General features: G+C 40.4%; 1 protein-coding gene across 3 annotated transcripts in view; it reads right to left on the bottom strand.

Moving 5' to 3' along the window:
• Positions 1-2492: 2492 nt before the first annotated feature.
• KCTD8 (potassium channel tetramerization domain containing 8) overlaps positions 2493-21366 on the bottom strand; it is an 82635-nt gene continuing 63761 nt past the window's right edge. Inside the window, exons 2-3 of one of the 3 annotated variants that reach the window (XR_001941653.1) lie at positions 10298-10390; positions 3578-3665 (exon numbers count right to left, since the gene is read on the bottom strand). Coding sequence is in view for 2 of the 3 variants with exons in the window: in XM_018564608.1 (XP_018420110.1) it covers positions 3205-3665 (461 nt within the window). In the remaining variant the exon portion in view is untranslated. Of the gene's footprint in view, positions 3666-10297; positions 10391-21366 lie in introns of all 3 variants that reach the window. The other 2 variants (XM_018564616.1, XM_018564608.1) reach the window with 2 other exon arrangements.

A 21366-nucleotide genomic window follows, 5' to 3' on the forward strand; every position in this document is an offset into this window, starting at 1 on the left:
GCAATGCAGAATATCACCAGCTATAGAGGACTACAAATCCCAGCAATAGTACATTATAGCTGGCGGTATTCTGCATTGCGCTGTATAATGTATTGCAGGGTTTTCTTGTACTTCTCTATAGCTGGTGGAATTCCGCATTGCGCTGTATAATGTATTATTGCTGGGATTTGTAGTTCCCTATACAGCACAATGCAGAATACCACCAGCTATATAATATGGTATAATATACAGCACAATGTACCAGCAGCTATAGAGGAATACAAATCCCACTATCCCAGCAATAGATCATAGAGCACCATGTGTGGGAAAGTGCAGGCGTTCCTGAGCAGTCTTCCAGCAACTTGCTTCTGAGATCGGGCCTGTCTGTCGGCGGCTGTCATCCCCTCACACCTGCTCCTCCTTACTTCTTCTTCTCCCCGCGTCCCTGTGCTGATCGTGGATGTGGGCAGTGCGCGTGAGGCGCGGAGGAGGTGTGGCGTGTGGATGCGGGCTGGTGGGTCTGGCAAAGGCGATCCGGGCTGGCTGGACCAGGTAGACGCGGCCCTCTAATCACGCATGTTAGATGTCGTCCGCTGGGGCCTCCTGAGCACCCCCTTGAGTAGCAGCGGCCACGCCAATCACAGAGCCGGTCAAGGGGCCGTTCGTGACGGCATCAGAGAGGCCCGGGGGGCAATTGCCATCCTGCCCCCCGGCCCAGTCCGCCCCTGGCCACCAGGCTGTGTATTATCCACTTTCAATAATGTGCGTTCTCATGCCCTGTACCCACACAGAACTCACCACAAGAATAACTCTTCATTTTCCACCATCCTCTAACCTTCCATATAATTTTCCACTCCCGGAAATGCAACAAATACAGTCTCCACTAGTGTGATAATGTCTTAGAATTTGATATGAAGGAAAACAATGCACGTTCTTATAAAATGCTGAAAATCACACCAATCACTAAATCATTTTTACCTTCCTAGATCTGTGTTCAATAGTCTGCACTCCTTTGCTCTTGAAGAATCACATAGCATAAGTGCTTTAACTCTGCCTTCCAACACATTTCATCATTGAAATACTTTGCCTGCCATTCACTTGCTAACTACTTCTTTACTTGGCATACAAATTTAGAATGCAATCATGTAAATCATGTTAGATAAGTATGCTTAGACAGTTCAAGCATCTCAAGCTTACAGCTTTTCACTGCTCTTTGCACTAAGTTATTGATCATTTCAGCTCTTGTATCTTCATACCACTTTTATAATATAACTATGGACCTGTTTCTTTCGCTGAAAACTTTGTCATTACTTAAAGAGTATCTCCACTTTTGCAGTCACATTTGAGAAAACCCCTTAATATGTTAGCTAGGTGTTCCCATTCACAAAGCATACCATTAAATATTGAAAAATAAAATCTTACCTTTTCAGATTTTTTTTTGCAGTAGGCAAAATGGCTGAATCCAAGTTTTTTTCCTGTCCACCTGCACAGTGACCTGTCCTTATAGAAAGACGAAGGACTGTGTAGAATGTGTTTTTCTCAGTAGTGTACAATGTAAAAAACAAGTATTTAATCTTTTAACCCTTTGTTAGGACATGGAGCGTTCAGATCTATGTTACAAATTATAATGAAATCAGCCAGCAAAGTACAGACAGGGTTAACACAATACCCTCACAGCCCCTTCTAACATTACAAAGAAGGAAAACAAATAATACATTAAAAAAAGGGATCCCAGGAGCTCCGTATGCTCATTAAAATGTCAGCTGCCTCCTAACTTTTGAATTGTTCTCTAGTCTAGTCCTGGAGCTGGAAAAGTATCTGTACTTGTACCAAGTATGGTACTTGGCATATGAATATCCCTAATGAAAACCTCTTATTTGCTCCCTTCTGGTCTGGTATATATACCATTGAAAGTGTTTTGTTTTATCTGTTCAAAAAGTGCAAAACAATACCTGTTTATTCTGCCACAAATCCAATGCTATTTGTCATAGACCTGTGTGTCAGGCTTCATTGCAGCTGACCTCCATCACTACTATCACTACTAGTATTGCCTTTCAGAGTCCTGAGTCTGTTGCCTTATTGCACTGAACTATAGAAATATATTATTTATTTATTTTCTTTTTCATTTCTTTTAGGGTGAAGGTGATGTAGGCGGATACGGGGGTCTGGGTCAGGTAGTAGGGGGTCGAGTGATGGAGTTAGGGGGCCCATAGCAAAATGTTGCCCAGAGCCCAATTAATATTAAAGACGGCCCTGGGTGGGCTAATAGAAGGTGCACAAGGCAGGAGTGGTGGGTCAGTCGTCAGCGCTCTTAGGAAGTGTTAAAGCTTGGAGATTCAAATACAGTGGATCCTGAGGACTCCAATGTGCAATTGAAGGGGGCTGAAGGTATGTGCAAAAAAAATCACAGATCAATTCAGTGTTAAGGAACTGTATTTCATTTAACCCACATATAACATTAATATTTTAAGTAATGAATATAAATACAATTAACACCATTATAATAAACTAGAAAAAATGTATTCTGAAGATTAATAATGTAATAGTTTTTTATGCCATACATTTTCTGTAACCAGGGTAATGACTAACACGTCCTATACATACAGTAGAGTGGAAAGCACATGGATTACACTCACACGTTCAACAGATCTTCTTTTAAAACAAAAATCACCATACAGCATATCATGTTAATTTCCACAGATACGCCCAGTACTACAGATTAAAGTCTATAACTGAATTAAAAACTGACAAAGGCCAACGATTAACACATTAACACTGATCATACACTTTTTTGTTTTATTTCTAATGCTATGCTCATGCATCTAAGTTTTTTATTGCATTTAGAATGAATGGAACTTCAGAAATACTGTATGTCTACTGGTTTTATCTACAGAAGTCAATCTTGTCATCACTGTTTATTTGTTATCGTAAAAGTCATCAAAATTGCCATAATAAATACAGTTGTGAAAAGGTATTTGCAGAATGTATAGTCATTAATGTGAGCACATGCATTTTTTACGCTGAATTTCCCACTGTAGCGTAATCTTTGTGGGGATATCTGAAAGTTTCAATATTTGAATGGTATGTCAAAAAGTCACATAAGTATTACAAGTATTTTTAATTCCATATACCGAACTGTATACTTGGTGTATTTTGTGTATGGAAAGGAGTTTAGTAGAAGTACACAAACATAGCGCAGATATTTCACTAATAAATAGAATGTTCCTACAAATTATATTTTTCTAGTAATTCCATCTGCCATGGACGTTTTTTCTCTGGAAAATAATCTGGAATTTTAATTTTTTTAAACTCTTGTATACATTTTTTCATTTCCTCCTCAATGCTTGGCTTCTCAGAGACTCTCCTTTTAGAAAGGTTGTTATCCCTAGACTTACTAATCAGTGTTTGAAAAAGTTCACTGTTCCTGCGTTTGTCTGGTGATGGAACCCACTGGACTTGGTTCTTCTTTGATGGCCGATCCAGAGTTAAAGTATTCTGTTGATGAGAAGATGATTGCTGAAGCACAGATGTATTTTCTTGAGGGGTACTAGCTTCTGATTGGCTATCACAACTAGACGTAGACAGTTCATTACATGATGTTCCACTTTCACTACCTTTATCTAAGACTTTTTCTTGCTTACTTTCTTCACAGTCTTGTTTTGGAGATACTAATTTCTGTGGGGATCCTACAGGAACAAAAAAAATGTTTTAGTATTAGTGATTTTAGGCAACTCACATGTCAATTTTCCAAAGAGTTTAAAAGTATAGATGAGTGAACTGATTTTATGTTTCATAGACAATTGGTCAGGCTGGCGAATCTAATGCTTCTGAAACACCATTTTGCCCCAGTTGTTGGATGAATATTAAATAAACCTGACTATTTACCATAAGGGTAGGATCACACCTGCACTACATCGCATGACACCCGGGACGCACGTCAGGTGCACACAGTGATTGCCGCGCGGCCCCATTGACTTCAATGGGGTGACATCCGCAAGGCAATCACTAAAAAAATGTACAAGTACCTTTTTTTGCAACAAACGACTCACTGTGGGAAAGTGCGCAATCTGCTCGGCGTGACTGGGGTGCCATTAGAAAATAATGGCACCCACAGCGCGATCGGTTCACACCTTGGCGACTCCCGACCGCATGTCAATAGTGCACAAAACAGCACGGATTGGCGCCTCGGTCCGGAGTCGCCTAGGTGTGAACCTAGCCTAAGTCTGCAACATATTATTTACCTAAATCTCCTGTTAGTTCAGATTAGTTTGCACTTTCTATCGCCCATACATACTACATGACCATTCATGGAAGACTAACAATTTACCAACAATCAAGCAATGTATGAAGTTACTAAGACGACCTCAGGAACTTGAGTTGTAAACATGGTAAAGTGGGCAACTTATTCCCTATGAGTTGCTGACAACACTGTCATTAATACCTGCTGTCTTAAGAGTATTCATGTGTATAATGTTGTCTTTTCTATTACCAGTTTATTAGTAATGACTCCCAGGAGAAACTACAATGTATGCTATGTTGTTACATACAAAACTTGAATGTATATTTTCACATAAGGTTACTGGAATTTGTTGTAAAGAATAAACAGCGTCACCACAGGGTCCCTTTTATCCAATAGCTCACCTGTAAAATAAGTGCAACCTCTGACCTTAAAGTGACATCATAATTCTCGCAAAAGTGAGGTAAAAAATTTCACATAATCGTAGGAATATGAGGTTATCCTACATGCCCTTTATAGCACTTTAAAACAGAACTCTCATATGGTAAGATGTGACTGCCCGTTTAAACAAAACAGCGAAACCTGATCGGATACATCTGTCTAGTTGAAGGGCACCAAAAAGCCTGCATCGGGTAGCCTCCCATAAGCAGTATGGATATGACACCAGATCAGCCATGACAGAGACCCAACTTACAGCACACTCATGCGTGCACTCACTATGGTATTGAGTGACATTGAATAACCACAGGACCACCGTTTTATATTTAGTGTCAGTGTCTGCGTGTGATAGGTAGAATAAAACAAATAAAACAAAAAATTATTTAAAAAATGTACACTTTGTTTGGCTCTACTATGGGTACAAGCAACAAATAATGCACACATGTAGTATCCCCATACACATCAGTAGTCATGGTAATGGCAAGAAATATATAGCTAAAATTAAAATAAAAATTATTTTGGGCCAGATTTCCCTTGCTAATAAATCAAAATCAGGAGATATTACAATTTATCACCAAATAAAGGCCCAATTTGCCATATAAAACCGGATATAATTCACCTGGATACACTAAGTAGTTGCAAGGATATCTACAGTTTTACCAACACATGCTGAAGTTGCAAAATTGGGTTCAGGCTTTGGGGTTTGTGTTACCTTTATTATTAGGGGTTAAAAAAGTAATGATTATTTAGGTAGGCAAGTTAGTAAAAGAGTTATTGTCAAGTTAGCTAATACCTAATGATGCTTCTAAATTTGGTCTGGCCATCCAGACTTCAATGATCTCTACTCAATGAAGGGTTAAACTTCCTTGGTTTGTCAATAAGCTATAGCACTCAAATGCCATGCTTGGAGTGCCTGCAAAGTCAAGTATATCTATGAAAAATTTCATGATTATCTAATATAAAAAAGGTTTAATTGCAGAAATCTCAGTAAACAGTCACAGCATTACAAAGGAAGCAAGATATAAAATATTGGGTATGTGCTATAAGACTAGAATCTGCCTATAAGATACATATTTATTCCTTGCATTGACTAGTAACCTGATATAGAAGACAAAAGAACCACAGCCTAGGCAGCTATGAATGAAGTCATGGACCTGACATAGAAATATTTCTGCTTCTTTAAGTTCTTACAAATCTAAATAGGAATGTTTTCATAGAAAATACTTTTATAATATTGTTTCCAGACTTATACATTACATTCGCTTAATTAACCATGACATTGTAAAACAGATTACAAAAATCTTGTCTTTATTTTATGCTTTACTGATACTGCAGAGTGACACAACGTCTTTCTTAAAGCTAAAAAAAACTAGTGTACCAATATATAAAATATAAATAAAGAATAAAAGAACTTTCATAGGAGGGGTAGAATGTTAACATGATAGCCTCAAATGTTTGCGGTAGATTACAATGTGCTGCATGCTGTTGCTCAGATATGGTCACATAGCAGGCAACGTTTGGATGAAACAGTTAAGGCTAAAAGTAGCCTGTAAACACAGAATTGTGAGGCTTGTCATTAAACTCTTTCAGGAGTTGCAGGGCTACAATTCTCATCCTTGATTAGGGATTAATGCGGCTGATTTACCGAAAGGCAAATAGGTTGCTCACTTTGCAAAGGAATTTGCTGGGGAATGTTCCCTTAGCTTAGTGAATGTGGCAAAATGTCACTTTGCAAGGAATACCCAATCATATGCAAGGAAAATAAAAAAAGCAGCACTTTTTTCCACGTTATTGAATGATGGAAGCCAACAGATTGTCAACTCATTCACTAAACTAAACGGAAAGTATGAATTTCCTTGCAAAGGGAACAACCTATTTACCTTAAATCAGCCCCCATGAGTCACTGGTACAGGATAAATATTCAGGTCTCAAGTTCTAACTTCAATGGGTGTACACATGCTCCAAGTCAGTGAATAGCAAGGAAAAATCAAGGATAATTATAAAAGTTCTGCAGCTTGCCCCATCAAAAAGCCAACAGTGGTAGCTTACATTTTATTTTAAATTGGGACAGGTTCCCAAAAACTGTCACAACTGTGTATAGTAAGTTAAACTTAGGGGGTTACTCACTAAAGTGCCGAAGGATCCAGCCGTAGCTTCGGCTGATCCTTCGGCTCTCTTTGGCCGTCAGAGCCTTGCAGTTCAGTCGAACCAGAAGCCCATACAGCAACCAAAGGCGACTGAGAGGCTCAGCCGAGTCAAAGGCATATGCTTCAGCTCGACCTTGCCGAAGTGACAGCCGAAGCGGGGAGAACGGCCTGCTGTTCGCCCAGCAAATGACAGCTTGGCGGAGCCAGCTCTGATCTCACGGCTCGCTCCGCCCAGTTGTAATGACAGATCAACGTCCCCAAATGACCTGGGGACGCTGATCTGTAATGAAACAACAACAACTGGGCGGAGCCAGCCGTGACGTCATGGCTGGCTCCGCCCAGTTGTTATTCATTGGACAGGACCTGCTAGAAGACTCTAGTAGGTCCCGGCCAATAGGAAAAGTTGGGTGGAGCTAGCATCGCCCAATGGTTTTTATTAAAAAAAATTTTCTTTAAACTATCTTTATTTCTTTAAATGTGACTATTTGTTTACACTTTTTAAATATTCTTTCAACTATTTTTTTGTTCCTTTCTTTTCACTTTCTATTCTGCTCAGTGCCGCTCGGCAGTATTCAGCTATTCACTCACTGCCGTTCGGCCCCTATGAGAAAAGGGGCGAACAGCAGCGAGTGAGCTGTTGGAGCTTCAGCTCAGCCGATCCAGATGTTGGATCGGCTGAGTCGAAGTCCTTCTGCACCTTGGCTCGGCCAAACATGCAGAGCATGTTCCGCTGACCGAAGGCAGCCGATGTATGGCTGATTTCAGTTGATGTACGGCTGAAATCAGCCGTACTGATTGATCCGGAGTGAGTAGCGGAACGTCGTTCGCCTCACTTCACTTCGGCTGCGTTATTCACTCGGCTGCCTTCGGCCATAATGTTTATGATCCATAAGAAAATGGGGGAAATATATTTTATAAACCACATACTACCATAGGCAAGTTTATCATCTGGCAATCAGATCTGTGTATTTAAAATTAAATGACAAGCTAAACCAACCAAAAGTTTAAAAGATGGAAAAGAACAACCTGCCCTGAACAAGGAAAGCTGTTAGCAGTATGCAGTATAAATAAGTAAAATTATCTGTAACTGAGACATGTAGGAAGTACAGAACTGTAATTACATTCAACTGCCTCTGACCCCATGGATAAAATCAATTATGAACTCATTTGGTTTAATACAAGATATAGAAGACAGAGGTTTTCTCACATATACATTGACAAAAACATGTGTAAAGCAGTGTAATATGCTGAGTGGAACGTCTTAATAAATACATCGCCATCTTTCATTACAAGCAGGATTTAGTGTCTGGGTCTAGAGACAAAGATGATAAACGATAACAGCATCCAGCAAAAGAGCAACATTCCCCTAGGGCAATTTATGGATTCTATTTTATCATGAAATATTTATTTGATTTACTACTCACCCTACCATTGTTTTAAATTGTTGTTTTATACTTTTTTCATCAAAGAAACAAACTGAGATATTTTATATGTGAAAAGGTGCTTGTTTAATACCAAGGCAACACTGGGAGGTTAGAATGTAAAAGAATTTGATGTGGTTGACACACACACCAACTATGAGTACATATTTTTTTCTTTGGATACTTTTGAATAGTATTAGGGTGTAAAACATTGGTCAGGTTTTATTTTCTGCCTCTTTTCTCTTAGTTAGATTTCCTAAGACAAGTGATCACACAAAAAGTGAGGGAAATCACTCCAACAGGGACACAGACAGCAAAAAAAGAAATATATAATAAATGTATAGATGTTCTAACCCCTCCCTACAGTACTAAAAACAAGAATTTGAATAGCTCTAATAGACAGCACCTGATGGAGATTTTCCCTTACTTCCTAATGCTGAACAGGAAGTTATAAGTAAACTCCCCCAACAGACAAGAACCTGACCTGAGGTTTTAAACTTCTCCACCCTGTCCAAAATAAAAGCTAAACTGCGAAAATATATAATTGATTTCTACTTAGTAGGCTTAAAAAGACAGGTCAAGGATAGTTTAGTGCTTCCCTAACCCTTAAGGTACCCATACACTGCACGATTCTCGTACGAGAATCGCGGGGAATCCTGCAGTGTATGGAAGGCGTGCAACCGTTTCTACTGTACGGTCGCACGTCTTCCGTCGAACAAGCAGGCTGCTTGCTTGTTCGACAACTGCCGAACGGGCCGGTGTGCGCAGTCATCGCAAGCCCGCCCCTCATTGCAGTCATCGCAAGCCCGCCCCTCATTGCAGTCATCGGAAGCCCGACACTCAGGGGGGTGGGCTTGCGATGATCGCAAGTACAATCTGCCTGTCCAAGATGGGCAGATCGTACGTTTTTTAAGTACTTTACAACCCTCGCAAGACAGAAGTCTTGCAAGGGTTGTAAAGTGTATGGGCACTTTTAGAACCCATTACCCCATTACATACTTAAAAGCCACATACAGGTCTTAATTTGCCTTCCCATTGACTCCAATGAAGAAAGTCTGGCAAAGCTTAAGCTCCCAATTGTGCACATTTCTACTCAAGGACAAAAATAATGGGACAGAAGCTGAGTGTTATGAGTTTTTAAACCTAGCCTCAACGCTGGTTTATACCTAAAGTTCTTTCTCTGTAGCTTGATTCTCTTTGCCATGGTCATAACAATTCCCAATTAGTTTAGTCAACTAAATCTACAGAAGATTTAGTGTAGTAAAATCTAGTGGGTTTAGTTAAAGAGGAACATAAGAATATTTCTAAAATTTCCAATCTCATTATATACTCCTGGAGTAAACATCTGTTAACCTTTTATTACTGTTGGTATTAAAGTTTAAACATGCAATACAGACACGGGTTTAACCGTTGTGATATATAACATGTCTTTATTTAACAATTGATTAGAAAACAGGGGCAAGCTATTTGGATCCATCTTTTCCTTATTTATATTTATATATTAACATACCAATGTCATTAGAGCCTATGAAAACTGCATACACCTTTTCTGTAACCATTATATTTTCATATTGGAGCTTAAAAACCTTTTTAAAAAAACAAATTACACCGTCACAAAATTAAAATTAAGCACACTCTTCTCTTTTGTGGTGCACCCCTTTCTACAAAAAGAAAGGTAAATTTCAAAGAGAACCTGTCACATCATTACTACCCTGTGTCAGCCGTAGCTTCTATCCAGTACTGGAGGTTGGTATCATGCAACTCCCAAAACTGGTGCCAGGCCTAGGGCAGGCATAGAGTGTGCACTATACTTGGACTAATACTGGGCCTGTTGGAAGACAGGTGATGAAAGCCTTCGGCAACGTATAATGATCTTGGCTGACAAAAGTACGTAATGACATGACAGGTTCCCTTTAAGGAGCGTTTAAGGTCTCTGACCTACACCCAAAATTCTATATTTTGCTTTGCTGGGAGATCTCTTTAAATCTTTATAAGTGTCAACAGAGCTACATATGAAAGGGTAACTGCTATACACTTTCTGTAAAATAACTACAAAAAAATGACTGATTACTTACATCTTATTATTGTTGCTCAATTTTGTTCTCTTTCATACGGTGAGATGCTAAGCTCTCAGTAAGCCAAAAATAGATTGGGTTGGAAATTTGGTCCTAAAAAGTAAAGCGTAGTGCGCCATAAATATCAGATACATAGATTTGTCAAATATTCTACAGCATGAAAATGTTCGTAATTCTACACAGTTTAGACTTGACATAACATAGTTACTAACTGTACGTAAACATTGCAATTGTATGCTAATGTGCTGATGTTTTATGTAACCTAATAGATAGGTGTTTGGCATTGTATGAAAAATTATGTTCATTATCAACCCCCGCGCTTTCATTGTCACTCTTATGCTCAACAACAATGGATGTTTAAATGACAACAGCAATCATGTAGATTTCATTTTTTTTTTACTAAGCTCCAGAGAAAGTCATTGTAGTAATGTATAACAATAACTGCGTGAATTAGGTTACAATTTAATAATAGTAATAATCTAAAACACATTGAGCGAGGAACACCGTAGGCTGTAGAGGCTGGCATATACTTCACATGTATACTCTGACTACTGTGATACAAGGATCAGTGATCATGTGGACTTTTAGTTTTTAGATGCCACCCAGGTCCTAGTGCATACAAAGAGTTCTTCCAAAGAACTGCAGTTATTTATTTCTACTGATCCCATTCGCACTTTCAGGGCAGGTTAAATCAGATTTATGGCTAAGGGATATAAATTAATTTCTTGAAGAGGATCTTTGCGTAACTTTATCAGTTTCCATACATTTCCAACATTTTACAATGTACAGTAAAGAAGAACAACAGATAGGAGGGTCAAAAATAAAGTTATACTCACCTGATCCTCTGAGCAAGCTGACTGTCACAGCGTTCCCTCCAGCTTGTCCTCCTCCACTGCAGCGATGGTATGTCCCTTTGCCGTACTCATGTCGTATACACTGTGCATAGAATGTGATGACTCGGGGAACTTTAAGGTCTACATATGCCATATGGAGTGCAGGTTACACTATAATACTGTGCCAAGGTAAAGACATTCAGTAACATGGATAGGAAGAAGAATGAATGGACTTTAAGTGCGGTGACACACCTGTGTTCCATTGAGAACTATAAGTTCCTGTACTGCAGTGGCTAATGGACCTCTCTATGGATCACACATCCGTGTGGGTAGACCAGCGCGCAGTATGACGAATTATGTGGCCTGCACTAGGTATAGGTATAGTGCAGCTGCACCAGGAGCAGGGTGAGATGAGCTGCTGAGAGAATAACAGATTCTCAACTGTTTGTTAAGAATATGTGAATTATTTAAATATCCAAACCCTGCCCACATGTTCACTTTAAGCAAGACAAGCAAGGATTGTTCCTGTGATTAAATCCTGGATAACCCAGCAATACCTGGTCATTATCGGGAAGCAATACTCACTAGAATTTGCAGTTTTGTATCTATGCTACTGAAGCCTACTGATCACACTTAAGTAAAAAGGCATCTAGTTTAATATATAGTTTGTGCTGTCTAGACCTTTAAAGTATTATTTAACTCAATCTAATCAGTTAGTGCTGTAGACTGCACATCTTTGCAGTGTTGTTTTCTTTTTAAGCCTTTGTTTTCTGTGCAATCCATCTCTCAAAAACCTCTCTTCCCTCATCCTGTTTTGGGGTGGCTCTGTTCCCTTAAAGGGTCCAATGGAGCTTACTTTGCATGCATGCTCCCAATGGCACCTACATGTGTTAATAGAAATAGATATCTGGACAGCAGGACACTCCTCTGCTCCCCCCCCTTTCTGCTCCCCCCCCCTTCTCCCACGCTGTCCCTCAATTGCCCTAAAAGTGCAAGTGAGATACTTAGGGTACACGTTCCCTAACTGGAAATGGGGGGAAGCAGCACTCTGTGCCCTACAGGTGGTAGTGGAATTTGTTGGTATAGTTAGAAATGTAACTGTTTTTATTCACATATATAGTTAATTATGCAATGGGGATTGAGGAATAGGTTGTGCTGAAGACATTGAGTTAAATAAAATGTTAGCATTTAATACTACTAAGTAAATATTTAGCAACAAGTAAAATGTATGTTAACGCTTTCATGAGCAAGGAGCCCCTGCCCTGCTAAACTTACAAGTTAACAAAGAACTATGGCCAAACCACATTTGGCTATAGTTATCTTTTGGTGTCACAGGAGGACATTTTCTAATGTTCTCCTGTGACCCAAAACTCAGATTATATCAGGCTATTGATTGCTATATGTTGACGGCGCAGAGCCGGGAAAGATCCCGACAATATAATCGGGATCCACCACGCTGCCTAATTGACAGCTCTAGAAAGGCAGAGACAGCTGTGCCCACCCCCTCCTCTGTCTGTCCCTCCAGTCAGCAATAGAGGAAGAGAGAGGGAATCCCTACGGGGAGTGGTGTATGACAGTCATCACTCTCTGCAGGGAGAAGCTCATGAACTGCGCGATCAGCAGTATGTGAACACTCAGTTCTCGATCTATAGAGCCGACATGTGACAGCAGCAGTGTCACGTGTCGGCTCTAACTATGGGAATGAGGGTATTTCACTTTTCCCATATTTCTCCTTTAATTCCATATTAACCTTATTCTTTCTACACACTAAATTAATAAATCTACTATTTTATAAAGTATACAGTATACTGTTTTAATCCTTATACTTACACTTTCCAGCTGTCTTCTGTTTGCTCCACTGGCATCACAGGTCCTCTTCACCCTCTTCTTCCCCTGTCAGTGAGCAGATCCTAAATCCTACAGAGACTCTGAATGCTACAGCATTCTCCTGCGGGTCCAGATTGGAGGGCTGAGCCATGAAACCCATTGAGCTCACAGGAAATGTGTTGAAAGGCTTTGTTTAGTTTTTTTGTCCGAAGTTGAAACTAAGCTTTAAGGGAAAACTCCACTTTCGTTACTATATCATATAAAATTGCTACACATGCCATTTTGTTATTAAAATGACTTTTCCAATTCAATCTGAAGCTACTGTAATTTTTTTAAACTGTTCAAAGAAAATTCTACGCAGTATAGCAACCAGAAGGCGTTCTGTATTTGGTTGGAGTATCGAATGCCCCTAGATACGTCATTTCCTGTTTGTGTGATTGGCTCTAGGATACTAGGGTACAAGTATTCTAGGATACAAGTAAGATTTTAGGCATCCCCTGCAAAAAAACAACTAAATGTTCTCCCTACAAATCTAACCCTTCCTCCTTCACTTAACTCAATACCTAAAGCATAGATCTAAACCCCCTAATCCATGACTCTACCACAAAGGCAACTCCTAAATTAAGTATTATATTAAGTATTACCTTATTCCTGCCTGAATTCTCACTATGTCTGCCATAAAAGCATGAATCAAAAGACTCCTGGTGATGGAGGAAACTGCTTCACCAGCTCCAATTAAAGCTGAACTCCATTCAAACTGCTAAATACAGAGATGAATATACTGTATAACACGTCACTGGTTGACAGAAGCTTGGTGGGATGCAAGCCCGAGCGTATCGCTTGTTAATATGGTTGTTAAATGAGCACTGACGCATACATTATTGGCTCCTTGTCCTGCTTTTCCCTCTCTCAGTCTGAACTCTACTGCACAGGCACTGCAAGAGGATGATACCAAGTCAAGTTCATGCATGCATTAAACAAAACTGTTCTGTTTTCCACTTAGAATGAGAGTGCCTTTTAGTTCAATTCTTCTGTGCTGGGGATACATCAGGCTGCTAAGAGCAGAGCTCCATTTACAAAGCTGTAAAGATCTTTATTTGTCAAGCTACTATTCTTTTCAGCAATAACATCAAATTATGTTTTGGACAGTTCCCTGGTCTGACTGCATGCTTCTTGTGCAACGAGCCTGTTATAGGCTGCTTAAGCTAATTACTTTTTTTTCTGCCTTCAGTTTAGCTGTTAATTCAGTAAACATGAACTCCAGGCAGATATAAAAGGCCCAGATTAATGCAGCTCTGTATTAATTACCAGAACAATAAATTAATTTCATAAAGTGAACTGGCCACCATGAGCAATGGAATTATTGGTTACTTATGAGAAGTGATGAGGCTGAGCTTGATGAGAACCCAGTTCACCCAAGCCCACTCAGCACTGTGACAGGGAAGGTAAGTATATGTTGCTGGTGATAAGGAGAATAAAGGCGTTCCTGTTATTTAGAATTTAAAGACAGCAGCCACTGGCTGTTCTACATCTGAAATCAAACAATAATTAAACTGTGCCCATGTGGCTCCCGGTCAGTCGTCTGCTCTAATGTGGTTGGGCTTTAGAGAGGGTGGCAGACTAAGCTGGGAGCAAGAAAGCCTGTCCAGCCTCTCCAGCTCTCCAAGACCAAAGCAACCATCATATTTCACATGTTAAAGATTTGGTCCAAGTGATAAGAAAAAAATGGTAGAGTGGAAGATTTTGGCACCGATGCTGGCAGTGGAAGGGTACGTCTCACCAGTAAAATACACTCAGCCATTAAATTTAAATAGAACATATAACATTTTCAATTAGTACATAATTTGTAAAGATTGTAAGGGAATTTCATAATCAGATCTGAATCTCCTCCCTCCAGTGGCCATCTGTAGTGTCGTACCTAGCATAGTTGACACCCAGGGCAGATTATTTATTAATACCCCCTTTCCTCCCAACGCTGCTATATACGTCACAATTATCTTCTTTAGTAATCATGAAATTAAAAAATCTCATAACAAAAGCTGGAGACAGTGAAGATCTTCTTTATCTGATTGTTTTCCATATAATCAGGATGGCAAAAAAAAAAATTATGAAAAAGTTTGAAATTGTTTAATAGCCCACAACGGTAAAAAAAAAAAAGGGAAAATTATCTGCGTGCTGAATAAAATAAAATGAGAGTTCTAAATAGCAGCGCTCACAGTGAAACAACATGGGGATAATAATAGCATGCTAAATAAAATTGAAGGCTTTAAAGCAGCGCATGTGGTGCACAAAAGTGAGGATAATAGTGACATGCTTTGACAGTGACAGGCCTACCCGGGACTAAATTATAGTAATAAACTGCTGTGGCTTCAAATACACAGGCAAAAAAATTACTATCCTGATAATACATGGGCCCCAAAAGGGCAACTGTATACAATACAACAATCAGTCAAACGTTACAGCATGCTGGTAACAAATGCACAAATGGACAAGAAATGGGTGATTCTGACTATGCAGCAAACAGACAATTGTAACTATATGGGGGCAACAAACTGGTAGTTGTGATGAAATACAAAGAAGTGGGCAATTGTGTATATGTGTATAGCCAAAACCTTTCTCTCCCCCGCTCAGCAAAAAAAAATCCTCTCCCAGTAAACCCCCACCCCTTTAGCAAAACCCACTCCCCCAACAACGCCCCTTTCTCAGAAACCCTTCCCCAGCATCACCCCTTTCCTCAGCATACCCCCTTCCTCCATAAAAACCCAGACCTCAGACACCATGTGCTGCCCGGCTGAGTTAGAAAAGTCCTCCTAGGTTTCTCCTGGACTGTGTAATGTGAAACATCAGAGCCAAGAAGGAGCTTAGGAAAGCTTTCCTCGACTCTATGCCGCCTCTGCATCTGGGGTCTGACAGGACTGCATGGGGTGGTACTACACAGCTGCAGATAATGCAGCTTTGTGTGCCGGTAGGGCGTGCAGTCCTAAAGCACCTTTATCATGCCAGTACCCAGGGTGGACTACCTCCCCCAGGTGCACCACTGTGTACATCAGGCTGAAGGTAGCTCCCTATAGGAGAGACTGCTCTGATAACAGGATAAACCACATACATTCTGCACTGTTTAAAGTCTGTCTGAACATGGACAGACTTGCACTGAGGAAGAGAAACAGAAAATCACGGTCACCATAAAGTCCTGTTAACAGGAGCCACAGACTGCATTCAATATGGGCAAATATATCTGCTAATTAAACTATAAATATAAACAATATTTTTCAATCATTACATTTGTTAAAATTATTTATATTATGATGAGTACATTCAGAAATATATCACAATGCAACACATTGTGCCTTAGGGCCTGGCACTCTCACATGATGGCATGCCTGCCTAATTTTTGGAAAGATTATAATTTGCATAGCATAACTAGGTGGGCTCCAGCAGCAAATCAAGGTGGCTGGCAGGCACAGGAAACGTAAAATATGACTAACGTTACCTGTTATGTAGCTGCAGGTCGACTTTACTTTGTGTGACCTGCAATAGGTGTACTTTAAACCCTTGGTTCTCAACTGGTGGGTCGTGACCCCATGTTCAGTGGGTCGCGCATGGCTTCCGCTTTTCTAGGTGAGAGGCTCCCCAGCCTCCCCCTAGCACAGCACTGTTCGCTCTCACACCCAGCAGCTATTCAAAATATTCTGTCCGGCGCCAAGTGTTGACTTGAGGTGGGGTTGGCTGGGGATATGGCCCGTGAGGGAGCACCATCCATACGTGCATTGCTTATAGCTTCCTTGCATGCTCTGTAGAGGTGCCTGGATCAGAGTGACGTCACATTCTGGCTCCCGGCACCTCTACAGGCATGCACGGGAGCTGTACAAGCAATGCACATATGGATGGAGCTCCATCGCAGCACAGCAGCCCACACTGTTGTGCGTTCCATTGCAGTGTGACTTAGGTCACGACTTAATGACCATGGACAAATGTTGGTCCTGAGGTTACACAGGTTGAGAACCACTGCTTTAAACAATCCTCGTTCTAAGATATACTTAATGTGAGTATAGGTGTTCTTTAACTTAAAAAGAGTTTATTGACAAGAGAACTGATTTGCTGGGCTGACTGCCTTCAAGAATTTGGCACTTACAAGGCTAAATTCATAAAGGTTTACACAAGAATAAGGGTCTTTATTTTCAGCAATGTTAAAGGGTTATTAAACCCTGCGCTAGCAAGCAGTAGATATATGCAAAAAGTGTAAAAAAAAAAAAACGCTTTGAAAAGGGTTAATACTTACCTGTGTCTTCCCCGAGCGCTCCCGTCCAAAAATGTGAAAATTCTCGGGCGGCCGCAAAGCATCTTGAGGTAGGCGCATGCGCAGTTCACATTTTCGGCCGTGACGCGAGGAGAGACACACGGTAAGTCTATGGACGCGTGCACCCGCATGCAGATACCGTGGGACAGGAAGTGCCAGCAAGCTCAGAGGAGTCAGCGCTGGATCAGAGACCCGCCGCAGCGCTGGAGGACAGATGAAAAGGACAGGAAAGAAGAAGAAGATCGGATTAAGAAACATAATTTAAGGTAAGTGCTTTAATTAACTTTGGGGGGAGGGGAAAATATTTTTGACTTTAATGTCACTTTAATGTAATTTTCATATCTCATTGAAACATATTAGTGTTTTCACTTTCAATTAAAGTATAACCAAAAGCAACACCTTGTTTTAGATTTGGATAGAGTGGTAAGGGGTTACAGCCACTGTCAAGATTGATGGCTGTCTGTGTCCCCATTAGGGAGATTTGCTATCTCTAATTGTCCTGATCATCAATGTCACGGGGAATGAAAGTAGGGATTACTCTAAAATTCTGAATTGCCCCCAAAACAGTAATAGAGGGGAAATGTTCCATTAAGGACACTTGATCATAAAGAAGGGATATTCCTTACATTGGAAACACATCCTCTCACTTTCTGTTGAGACTACAGGGCAGGAAATAAAGGTGAAACTCCCTAGTGAGACACAGAAGGAAAAAATAAATTACACCAATTTCAACCTCTATCTAAAATTTAAAAAAAGCTTTAGATATACTGTACCTAGTCTACACTATTATGTTTATTATACAAAAAATTGAACCACTGAGCCAGGAGAGAAATTTCCATTTGTGATCCCCAGTGACTGTTTTGTTAGAACACCAGCTGTATGACTTTTATGAATAAGAAAATACATTTTAAAATAGAGAAAATAATTACATAAATAAATACATAAATTCATAGCAAGTAAAGCAAGTAAATACATTTGCTGAGGAGAAAATGAAGACAAATTGTGGGGCTTATTTTCAGATATGATTATATATGCTGATTTGAGCTTGCTGCATTAATAACGATATTTTAACATCAATGAGCCGTGAATAAGCGTGTTAGGAAGCAGGTGTGTTGGCCCAGTTTTTACATTTTCAAGTCAGTTGGGATGCAGCATTTTACATCTTCTGATGAACCTAAATGGGGACTTTTATCACACGGCAATATTTGGAGATCAGGTGCTCAAATAACCTAGCATCTGCCAGCATTGAAAAATCTATTTCCATATATATTCAATATGTGTTCCTACTATCATATATCTCACAAATAGACGGAGAGAACTTGCAGCAGAATGAGAATGAATGCCTATATAGATTAACACAGTGTTTATTACAATGGGCTGTCATCCAAACTAGCATATGAACATGCAGAGAAATGTCGAATTCTTATTCAAAGACTAATAAACTTATTTTTTCATGAAACATGTTTTAACTCCAGTCCTGAAGTGGTTTGACTCATCCAGCAGCTTCTTCTGTTTTTGGGGAACTCCATGAAAAGCAGGAATCACCAACACTCAATAATAATATTCAGATAATAAATGTCCATTTATTCGGACAGGTCGTCACAATCAAAAAACCAAGTTTCGGGGCCGCACAGGGTCCCTTCATCAGGGTAACAATGTGACTATTGAGTGCTGGTGAGTCTTGCTTTTCATTGCTGATGTGCACGGCGCCATCCATGATTGTCACTGTGAGCACCACCATTGCAATCTGGGTTGGGAACGCTGTAGGGAGTGCAGAGGGACCTTCCATCTGTCTAAGTCAGGGGTCCTCAAACTTTTTAAACATGGGGCCAGTTCACTGTCCCTCAGACATTGCTGGGGGCCAGATCATATTTTGAAAAACAGGGGGGGCGTGGCTGTGGTGCCGCACCGTCACGCCCCCTCCCGTCCCAGAACAAAGGGGGAACGTTAGTGAGCAATTGCTGTGAGTTCCAGCAGCTGCTGCTCTGGTGTGAATGGCGTTACCCTGCTAAAAGAACCAAGGCATTTGGTTTGCCTCGGCATGTGCCCTGAGATGAAAGGACGCAGCCGTGCAGGCCAAACACAGAAGCTGCCAAGCTTCCGGAACAGCCTGTGTGTCTTCCCTGACACCCAGATGGGGCCGGTGGAATGACGATCTCTCCCTGGACCCCGCGGGCGGGCAGCTGGCCGGCCGATTGATTGCTATATGTTGTTTAGGGCGGCTGGGCCTATTTTAACTGCTTGAAGACTGGGTGTTTAGACCCCCTTCCCATCCAGGCCATTGTTCAGTGTTCAGCGCTGCGGTACTTTGACATTTATTCCGTCATGCAGCGCTGTACTGAAATTAATTTTATACATTTTTTTGGGGACAGGTAGAGCTTTTTTTTGGTGGTGTTTAATCACAACTGCGGTTTTTCTTTTTTTACTTTATTTCGGGAAAATTACAGAAAATGTTCACAAAAAAAAAAGTTTTTTTAACATTATGTTAGGAAACATTTATTATCACCCAATTTTTTGGTGAAACATAAAAGACAGGGTCACGTCGGGTAAATAAACACCAAACATGTCAAGTTTAAAAATTGCGCGCACTCGCAAAAAACCACCATACCCAAAATTGACCATAGGCGACACTTTAAAAACTTTTACAGCTCATCAGTTTAGTGTTATCAGTGATTGATGGCCCTAGAATTATTGCTCTCACTGCGACGTTCGTGGCGATATGTAACATGTGCGGCGTAATGGGCGTAATAGTCGTTTTCGCAGGTGTGCACCCGACGCATGTTTGCATGCGTGTACGTATGGGTGGGGACTTTTTAAAAAAAAAAATGTTTTTAATTCTTTTTTATGTTTAACTTTAAAAAAAAAATCATCTTTAATTTTGTTTCCTATTTTTTTTCCACTTAACTTTATTGCTATCACATACGGGGGCTAAGAAACCCCCTCTATGTGATAGCAAAAGATGTGACAGGTCCTCTTTATGGAGACATCAGGGGTCTCCAAGACCCCTAATGTCACCTAGGACCCCCGAAGAAGCTGATGAAGCACAGATCTGCTTCATTAGCTTCTCTCCAGCTTCTGAAGCTGGAGAGTGACACAAGAATGCGGAAGTGATGTAATATACACTCGATTTCCCACTTGTGCGCGCCGCAAGGCATGCACAAGTGGACGTGGCTTATCTAGATAGCTGCCGGCCGTTCTTTTACAACGGCCGGCCTGGAGATAGTAAAGGTAGGGGCCTGCAGCTCTCCGGCCTTGACACCCGAACGGGCCGGGCCAAGGACCGTGGCGGACCGGATGTGGCCCGCGGGCCATAGTTTGAGGACCCCTGGTCTAAGTGGACTTTCCATATCTATGTTTTCCAGTAGAACCAACCAATCCCTAAGTACATAGGAAGTCTGTGGATGATTCAGCCAAATAACTGAAATATCAATATTGGATGGGCTGATTCTATTTATTTAACTATTTTAACCCAACAGTCAAATTATTACTCTCAACCAAATAATTATTATTTGTAAAAGCCACAATAATTACTGTAAAGGCCTTATTAAAGGGAACCTGTCTTCTGTGTCACATTCTGAAAGTCTCAAACAGATATGTATCTATAAACACCTCACCAAGCTCACTGAGTAGAATACAAATGAATCCCCACTCCATTTCTAATAGATGTGTTTTTTGCTACTTTAAACTCTAATTATTGCAGAAAGGTGGGTGTAGACTGTCAATTGGTGCCTACACTACACACATACCAGTATGCAATTCAGTTCACCTGAACATGTCTCTCTCCTGTCACAAGACAGTGCAATAGCACCCTTGGGCAGTGGTTTGAACCCAGCAGGTGTGGCCACTGTTGACTTTCTGGGGAAAGTCACTATTTGCATAGTTATAACTGAGGGGAAAACATAGAAAAAAGGGGTTTGTAGAGAGGTAAAAAACCAATGGATATATAAAAAATATATCAAAATGTATTGAAGGCACAGTGAGGCTTTACTGCATAGCATGGTGTAGCTGTGGCACCAGTCACTATAAGTTAATATGCCATTTATTGGTATCTAAAAATCTAAAAGTTCTGAAATGTCTGCAATGTTAATAAAAAATGTTGTTATAATAAACTA

This window comes from Nanorana parkeri, unplaced genomic scaffold (genome assembly GCF_000935625.1).
Source record: "Nanorana parkeri isolate BGI_ZX_2015 unplaced genomic scaffold, ASM93562v1 scaffold24, whole genome shotgun sequence".
NCBI classification, from domain to species: domain Eukaryota; kingdom Metazoa; phylum Chordata; class Amphibia; order Anura; family Dicroglossidae; genus Nanorana; species Nanorana parkeri.